The sequence below is a fragment of the Apteryx mantelli genome, chromosome 35, assembly GCF_036417845.1.
Source record: "Apteryx mantelli isolate bAptMan1 chromosome 35, bAptMan1.hap1, whole genome shotgun sequence".
Taxonomy (NCBI): domain Eukaryota; kingdom Metazoa; phylum Chordata; class Aves; order Apterygiformes; family Apterygidae; genus Apteryx; species Apteryx mantelli.
The window spans coordinates 843,927-852,785 of record NC_090012.1 but is presented as its reverse complement, the minus strand read 5'-3'; the positions used below and the strand labels follow the sequence as shown (position 1 = coordinate 852,785).

General features: G+C 63.7%; 1 protein-coding gene across 1 annotated transcript; it reads right to left on the bottom strand.

Annotated features, from left to right (window-relative positions):
* Positions 1–3,798: 3,798 nt before the first annotated feature.
* On the bottom strand, positions 3,799–6,537 carry SELENOW (selenoprotein W). The gene is made up of 6 exons (XM_067314520.1): positions 6,384–6,537; positions 6,243–6,267; positions 5,522–5,575; positions 5,067–5,141; positions 4,594–4,707; positions 3,799–4,374 (listed from the first exon to the last, which is right to left on the bottom strand). The coding sequence occupies exons 1-5, from the start codon at positions 6,410–6,412 to the stop codon at positions 4,633–4,635; spliced, it is 258 nt and encodes an 85-aa protein (XP_067170621.1). The 5' UTR covers positions 6,413–6,537; the 3' UTR covers positions 3,799–4,374; positions 4,594–4,632.
* Positions 6,538–8,859: the final 2,322 nt, after the last annotated feature.

Here is an 8,859-nt window from a genome sequence, read left to right as displayed (position 1 = left end):
TCTTTAACCATGATGCACCGGGGCGGAGGGGAGGGGAGAGGGGGGGGTCAGCTGAGGTGAGGCGGCCTCGGCGGGAGGCGCCATCTTGTGACCTGTGAGGGCGGCTCGGCCCGGCGGCAGCGCGGCGCCTGCCCGGGCGAGCCGCGGCGAGCCGCAGCCGCCATGCCGGGTCCTGAGGAGCTCCCCGGCCGCCGGGCATCGCTGCGGCCGCGGCGCGAAGCCCGGCCGGCCTGTGGTGAACGTAAAGCACCGCAAGAGATGGTCCCCGATGCACCCGCCTCCCTGTCACCCAAAACCTCGAGATGGTCCCCAATGCACCCACCTCCCTGTTACCCAAAACCTTGGGATTGTCCCCAATCCACCCGCCTCCCTGTCACCCAAAACCTCGAGATGGTCCCCAATCCATCCGCCCCCCTGTCACCCCAAAACCTTGGGATTGTCCCCAATGCACCCGCCTCCCTGCCCCACACAGCGCCCCAAAACCTCAGGATTGTCCCCAATCCACCCGCCTCCCTGTCACCCAAAACCTCGGGATTGTCCCCAATACACCCACCTCCCTGTCACCCAAAACCTGGAGATGGTCCCCAATCCACCCACCTCCCTGTCACCCCAAAAACCTCGTGATCATCCCCAATGCACCTGCCTCCCTGTCACCCCAAAACCTCAGGATTGTCCCCAATCCACCCGCTTCCCTGTTACCCAAAACCTGGAGATGGTCCCCAATGCACCCACCTCCCTGTCACCCAAAACCTTGGGATTGTCCCCAATCCACCCGCCTCCCTGTTGCCCCAAAACCTTGTGATCGTCCCCAATGCACCCGCCTCCCTGTTGCCCCAAAACCTGGAGATGGTCCCCAATCCACCCACCTCCCTGTCACCCCAAAAACCTCGTGATCATCCCCAATGCACCCGCCTCCCTGTCACCCCAAAACCTCAGGATTGTCCCCAATCCACCCGCCTCCCTGTCACCCAAAACCTCGGGATTGTCCCCAATACACCCACCTCCCTGTCACCCAAAACCTGGAGATGGTCCCCAATCCACCCACCTCCCTGTCACCCCAAAAACCTCGTGATCATCCCCAATGCACCCGCCTCCCTGTCACCCCAAAACCTCAGGATTGTCCCCAATCCACCCGCTTCCCTGTTACCCAAAACCTGGAGATGGTCCCCAATGCACCCACCTCCCTGTCACCCAAAACCTTGGGATTGTCCCCAATCCACCCGCCTCCCTGTTGCCCCAAAACCTTGTGATTGTCCCCAATCCACCCGCCTCCCTGTTGCCCCAAAACCTGGAGATGGTCCCCAATCCACCCACCTCCCTGTCACCCCAAAAACCTCGTGATCATCCCCAATGCACCTGCCTCCCTGTCACCCCAAAACCTCAGGATTGTCCCCAATCCACCCGCCTCCCTGTCACCCCAAAACCTTGTGATTGTCCCCAATCCACCTGCCTCCCTGTCACCCAAAACCTTGGGATTGTCCCCAATCCACCTGCCTCCCTGTCACCCAAAACCTCGGGATTGTCCCCAATACACCCACCTCCCTGTCACCCAAAACCTCGAGATGGTCCCCAATGCACCCACCTCCCTGTCACCCCAAAACCTCGGGATTGTCCCCAACGCACCCACCTCCCTGTCACCCAAAACCTCAGGATCGTCCCCAATCCACCCGCCTCCCTGCCCCATGCAGCCCCCCCAACCTTTCCTCATCGCGATGCACCGCGCTCCGAGCGGACTGCGACCATTTATCCCCCCCGGCCTCCTGGCCCCAGCCACCCCGTTCGCCCCCCCCCCCCCGGCCTCCCTTGCGTCTCCCTTGCGCCAGATGCGCGTGCGTCCCCGTAGCCGCTGTGCCGAAGCCGGTTCCTTTCGTGCAATATCCTGCTTAACGCGACAATCCCGTCTTCACGCAGCGAGTTGGACCGAGCCCTTCCACGAGCAAGGTAAAACCACCGGCTTCGACGCTCGTCTTGCGCTAACGTCTCTTCCCACCTCCCAGGGGCTGTTCCTGCAGCAGCCGCGATCCCCTGGGGACGCCCCTGCCGCTGGCTGCGCTGGCTCCGCGGGCGGACGTCGCTCCGGTGGCTGCGTCGAATCCCACAGCCGCCTGCCGCGGTGCCGAGCGCGCCCTCGGCGCGGAGAGCGGGGCACCGCTGCCGGGCCCGGGAGCTGCCGTCGAAAACCCCGTCGGTGCACCCGGAGGCGACGCTTCGCCTTTTAATTCGTGCGGTTTTAGCTTTTTGAACGGAGGCCGGCAAGCGCTCGGCCCCCCCCCGCCGCCCGTTAGACTCGGGTGGGAATTCTGGCCCTCGGCGGAGCGACTTCGAGGACGGACGCGGCGCCTTCCCGCCGCCGGCATCCGCGCGCACGCGGAGGGGTTTGCCACGTCCGGAGGCGACGGGAGCCCGCGCGCCGGAGGGAAGGGGACGCTTGAATCTCCCGCCGCTGTCACCAGAGGGCACGCGTCTTCCGCCACGGATGAGCCCGGAGGCATCCCTCGCCCCCCGGGGACTCCCAACGCTTCGGAGGCCGGATAAGGAGGGGGAAGCACCGGGGGCTCGCCGCCACGGAGCCGCTCGGGAGAACGCGGCGCCGGCACGTTTAGCCGCCCAAAAAGCGCAGGAGAACGAGAGCGAGCTTGTTCCGCCGGGCGAGACGTACGAAAACGCCGCCGTAGCGCTGCCGGGGGAGAGCAGGAACGCGAAAGCTGCAAAGCGTCGAGGCTTCACAAGAGCTTCGCCACAGGCACGGCGAACCCCCAGCGTGCCGAGCGGGAGACGGGGGATTTGCTCCGTTACCGGTTATTTACCAATAAAAAATATTGGTTGTTTACCGAACGGGAACATTTCATACCAATTACAGCCCTAAACGGGCCTGAGCCGATTAGCTCCCCGCCCTGCACGTATAAACTCGGGATAAAGCGTTGGCACGGTGCGCTGGCGCTCGGAGCCGGGAGGGCTTCCCCGGGGAGGGGGAATCGCCTCCGCTCCTCAGCAACCGAAACTCGAAGGGAAGCGGAGCAGGGAAAGGCAGCTTTCCCCACGGGAATTCGGCAGCGTTCCCGCCTCGCTCCGCCGCTATTTTCTTGCCGCTCATTGTTCCGCAGCTCCGGAGCAGAACGGGGCTGGAACGAGTTAAAAAAAAAAAAAAATCTCGGCAAAATACCGCGCCCCGGCGCTGCTTGGCATGGCCGAGGCTGACGGGAAGCAGATCCAGCAGGAGTGTTTACCGAAGGCAGCCGGCACAGCCCCGGCTCCACGCCCCAGCTGGGATTTATTGCACTCAGCTGCCGAGCCGAGGGGGAAAACAAAACCCGGGTGATCGGAGGAAGAGCGCGAAGCAGGGACGAGCTTCCTTGGGAGATGAGCCGTGAGCTCCGTGCACACGGGGGGATCGGGCTGCTGCCGCTTCCCTCCCTAAAGGAGCCGACGCGCAGGAGTCGGGCCCTGGTTGCAGATTTATTACCATTTTTTAGGCTTAGGAACGTTTTCAGGGTTGGAATACGCTGAGGATTTTTGTCCCGACCGTTGTTAGAAAGCCCCGAAAAGGATATAAACGGATGTAGAGAGCCGTTAGAAAGCAACGCCGCCTCGAAACTCGAGGAATCGGGAGTTCGCAGCAAAATCCTCCCACCCGCCAGCGCACACCCCCGCTGCGAAACAGCGCTGCCGCTGTAAACACGGCAGGCACGGGGGACGCCGCTCGCACGACGCGGAGGCGGCGGCTGTTACGCCGCCCTGCTCAAAACGCTTCTGCCAGCTACTTCTCAGGAAAAACAGGAGCAACAACCACAAAACCGGTCAAGAGTTTTCAGCATTTTATTCGAGAAACTTTGTTAGCGACAAGGAACTCTTGAGGATGGGCGAAAGAAGACACTCAGCGGCAGAAGGAATCAAGCGGCGGCTTATTTACGCAAGGCCCAAGAACACGTCGCGCTGATGCTGCTCTCCGTTCCGGCACCGCCCCGCTACGAGTCGCTGCCGGCTGCTCTCTTCGCGCTGCCGATTTCTGCATCGAACTAGAGGCAAAGCGTCGCCCGCCGAAGCGGCTTCTCTATTTTGAGCCCCTTTCCCTACCTTCGAACCCAGCAGGCCCCAGCGAAAGCTTCCGTCGTGGCGGATCCGCGCGCGTCCCGCGGGAGGGGGACGCTCAAGGCACCGCGCGCCGAAATAAAGAGCACATCGGAGCAACCCCTGCGACGCTAAACACCAGCGGAAAGAAAAGCGGGCTGGGGAGCAAAGCTCAACCGCCGTCCGCCTCGGCCAAAGCGGCGCGCCGCGCGGGGGGCTCCGGGAAAAGCCACGTGTCCCGAGACGTTTCGGCAGTTCCCGTCATGGAGCGCTCGGCCGACTTGAACGAGGCGGCTGCTCGTTAAGCTGCGGGGAGGAAAGCGGAGCGGGAGGTTAGAGCCGCCTTACGCTCGCTTCCCTGTTAAACGCTGCCGACTCGGAGCACCTTGCGGATACCCCTGGATGACGGCAGCCGCTCGGCCTCGTGCCGCTGCGCGCTTCGCGCCTTTGCTGTCTGGGATTCACAGCTGCTCGACGCAGGACAGGCCGGGCCGGCGCCCGAAGCCGCCCCCTCCTCGGCTTTACCTTTGCTGCGCGACGATCCATCAGGACATTTCCCTGCTCCTAGGCCAAGGCCGCTTTGATGGCTGCCACGATCTTCTGGAGCTTGGCGTCGGTATCGACAAACCCATCTCCGTTCTGGCAGGGAAGAGCGAGTTAAGAGGGCGCTTCCCGCCCTGCCCCGCTCCCCCCCCGGCTCGGAGGAGCCGGTGTCCGGACCGGAGGGACCACGAGCGGCTCGAGGAGGAGGAGGAGGAAGAGCAGTTGCTGCGAGGCTTGGCAAGCCTGGAAGCTCGCTCCTCCTGAGCAACTCACGTCCCAAAAACCGGATTCGCCCTCGGCGACTCCGGGGAGTTGTGCAAATGGGGGAAGGAGGGGAGCGACTTCACGGCCCCGTCGCGTCCGACCGCATCCTCGGCGGGAGGAGCCGTCGGAGCCGCGACTCCGGCCGGGCGAGCCGTCACCTGCGGCGTCCCCGCGACGACGACCGCGCTCACCTTCTTTGAGTGCACCAGCCTGCCGCCCACCGTCACCTCAAACCAGCCCGTCACCTCGCGGGTCCCTTCACCGCTCTGAGCAGAGAGAGGGGACAAAAGTCACCTTGTGAATCCGCCCCCCCTGTTCCAAGCCCCCGCTGAGCTCTCCCTGTCCTCTCCGCTCGTTTCCGACGACGCTTAATTAGGCCGGGAGCGGCTTGTCGTCTCCGGTCTCCGCGAGCGACCCGGACAGGGGCCAGCAAGAAGGAAATGGGGCGACGTACGGCCAGAGAGAAACCCGCGAGGCTTCGCGCAGCCCCTCGCTCCGGCGGACGGCGCCGGCCACCGGGATTTTAATGGCAGCTTCTCTCCGCCCAGATAACTGTGATAAACCCGGAACAAGCGGCGGGGAAGCTGGTCCCCCGCGGCCTCGCGCGAGCTCTCCCGGGAAAAGCCTGGAGCCGCCATATACTCACCATCTCCAGCTGGCCCGGGAACCGCTTCTCCAGTTCCTTCCGGAGCCGCTGGTACTGGAAGCGGAGGGAGAGGCCGCCGCTGAGCTCCCGGCCAGGCCTGGCGGTTCGGCCCCCCCCCCCGGCTCCCTCCAGGTCTCTGCGGCTGCGGCACCGGCCGCCTCGCCGGGGGCTCAGCAGGGATTTGGGGTTAGAAGGGGCGTTTTGGGGCCCGGCCGCCCGCCCACCCGCCCGCATGGGGCTGCTGCTTGGGGCACGGTCATGGGGCAACACCAGGGCCGGGGGGGGGAACCAAGGCCAATTGGGGGGGGGTCGACCAAGGCTAATGGGGGGGCAACTAAGGCTAATGGGGGGGGCAACCAAGACCAATAGGGGGGGCAAAACCAGGGCCAATGTGTGTGGGGGGCAACCAAGGCTAACAGGGGGGGCAACTAGGGCCAATGGGGGGGGAACCAGGGCCAATGGAGGAGGGGCAAAACCAAGGCCTATGGGGGGGCAACCGAGGCTAATGGGGGGGCAAAACCAAGGCCTATGGGGGGGCAACCAAGGCTAATGGGGGGGGAAACTAGGGCCAATGGGGGGGGTAACCAAGGCCTATAGGGGGGAAACTAGGGCCGGGGGGGGAACACCAGGCCCGGGGGGGGGGGCGGGGGGGGAAACGTAGGCTAATGAGGGGAGGCCAAACCAGGGCAAATCGGGGCAAAAGCAGGAGAACGCGGCTCACCTTGGGGCTGTAGCCTCAGGCGCCGCTGCGGAGAGACACAGAGCGGCTCGTTCAGCCCCGAGGGCGCCGGGCCCCGCTCCCCCCCGCCGCCCCCCCCCCAGGCTCGTCCCCCCCCCCCTTCCCTGGGCTGCCCGGCCTCACCAGTAGAGCACGGCGACGCGCAGCGTCATGGCGGCGGCCGCGGTACGGCGACGCCACCGGAGCCTCGAGCTCGGAACGCCGCGACGCGGCCGCGCTGCCCTCCGGAGCGACCAGAGCGACGCCGCAGCAACCAGAGCGACGCCGTAGCGCCGGCGCCGCCAATCGCAGCGCCGCTGCGCGCGGGCGCGGCCAATCGGAGCGCTGCGGAGCGCGGGCGCGGCCAATCGGAGCGCAGCGAGGAGGCGGGACCGCCACAAGGTCGGGACGAACGAGTGCTGCCTGCAAAGCGCAGGGCCTCGGGGGCCGCGGGTTCGAGCCCGGCGCCCGGCTCTTCCCAGGGTGACGCGTGTTCGAGCCCCGCGCCCGGCGCTTCCCCGGGGCGGCGGTGGGAGCCGGGCCCGGGCTTGGGGTGGGGTGGAAAAAATCCCGCGAGATTGATCCCGCGAGGCCTTAAAAAATTTTAAACTCTCCCCCCACCCAGGGAAACGTGCTTGAGCTTTTATCCCATCACCCTATTTATAGCCTGGCCTCCGCCTCCCGGCAAGGCCCCGCGCGAGCTGCCAGGAACCGATCCCCGTTTTTCCCTGCCAAAACCTCCGCGACGCTCGTTTTTTCCTACTTTAGCAGTGTACAAATGTGGTAAAGAGCGTCTCCCCGCCGCTAAAAAAGAACGCGCAAAAATCTCTGCCCTTTTATGGCGGCTTCCTACGGAAAGCTCAGATTTGGAGGTTTCAGGCCAAAAAAAGCGCTTTGCGAGCTCTCGCGGCTCGTGGGAAACGGCGCCAAACCCGAAAGGCTCCGCGTCTCGGGGCGCCCGGAGCTTCGGGAGCTGCCAGGATGGGCGATTTGGGGGCGAAAAAGGGGCTTTTGGGGCAACTCCGCATCTCGGGGTGTCCAGCGCTTCAGGGCGATTTGGGGGGAAAAAGGGGCTTTTGGGGCAGCTCTGCCTCCCCGTCCAAGCCGGGCTCCTCTCCACCACGTTTCCCATCACATCTCCCAAATTTCAGCTCAACCTCCCGTACTAACAACAACAACAAAAAAACCCACCTGAATAATAAGAAAATCCCGTTTTTTCACCCAAGTCGAGCGACCGGTGTTAGACACAGAGCGATGTTTTTTTTTCCCCCCGAGCCGCATCCTCGGTCATTTGACCTGCGGCCGATTGATTTTTGGGAACAGCGGCAGGATTTCCAAGGCCACGGTGCTTAAAAAAGCAGCTGCAGTATAAGCTCAGCACTATATATATATATATATATATATATATATACACACACACACACACATATATATATATATATATTTAAAGGCAGGCACTTTGGCTCCTCGTCCTTATTAACCCTGGGCACCGTTCCCGCAGCGTAAGGTTGATTTTCCTGCTGCCGGTTATAATTTAGCTGCTGCTCTAAAAAAAGCCAACGTGGGAGCCGATTCCCAGGCAAACGGCGCAGGCTTTCCGGAGCCGGGCGGGATGCGCTGTCCCACCAGCGCATCGCTGATCCTGCCCGGGCAGGCGCTGCCGGGGCCAAAAATCCCTCCCGCCCTGATAAAACCTGCTGGCATCTCTGCATCAAAAGTTGTTATTTGAGATCTGCTGAAATGCAGCGTTAATAGCAGCATGAGCCGCATTTACACTGCCACGAGCTGCATTTGCACCACCAAGAGCTGCATTTGCACCACCATGAGCCACATTTGCACTGCCACGAGCGGCACGCTGCACCAGAGCAGCCCGTGTGCCGCATGTTGCACTGGAGCAGCCCGTGTGCCGTGCCAGAAGACCCTGGACATTGCACCGGGGCAGCCTGTGAGCCGCATGCTGCACTGCAGCAGCCTGGGCATCGCACTGGGGCAGCCTGTGAGCCACACGCTGCACCGGAGCAGCCCGGACATCAAACTGGAGCAGCCCCTGAGCTGCACGCTGCACTGCAGCAGCCCGGGCATTGCACCGGAGCAGCCTGTGAGCCGTGTGTTATACCAGAGCAGCACATACGTTGCACCGGAGCAGCCCCTGAGCTGCACGCTGCACCGGAGCAGCCTGGGCATCGCACTGCAGCAGCCCGGGCATTGCACCGGAGCAGCCTGTGAGCCGTGTGTTATACCAGAGCAGCACATACGTTGCACCGGAGCAGTCTGTGAGCTGCACGCTGCACTGGAGCAGCCCAGGCATCGCACCGGAGCAGCCCCTGAGCTGCACGCTGCACCGGAGCAGCCTGGGCATCGCACTGCAGCAGCCCGGGCATTGCACCGGAGCAGTCTGTGCACCGTGCATTATACCAGAGCAGCACACACATTGCACCGGAGCAGTCTGTGAGCCACATGCTGCACCGGAGCAGCCCGGACATTGCACCGGAGCAGCCCCTGAGCTGCATGCTGCACCAGAACAGCCCGGGCATCGCACTGCAGCAGCCCGGGCATTGCACCGGAGCAGCCTGTGCGCCGTGCATTATACCCGAGCAGCACATACACCGCACCGGAGCAG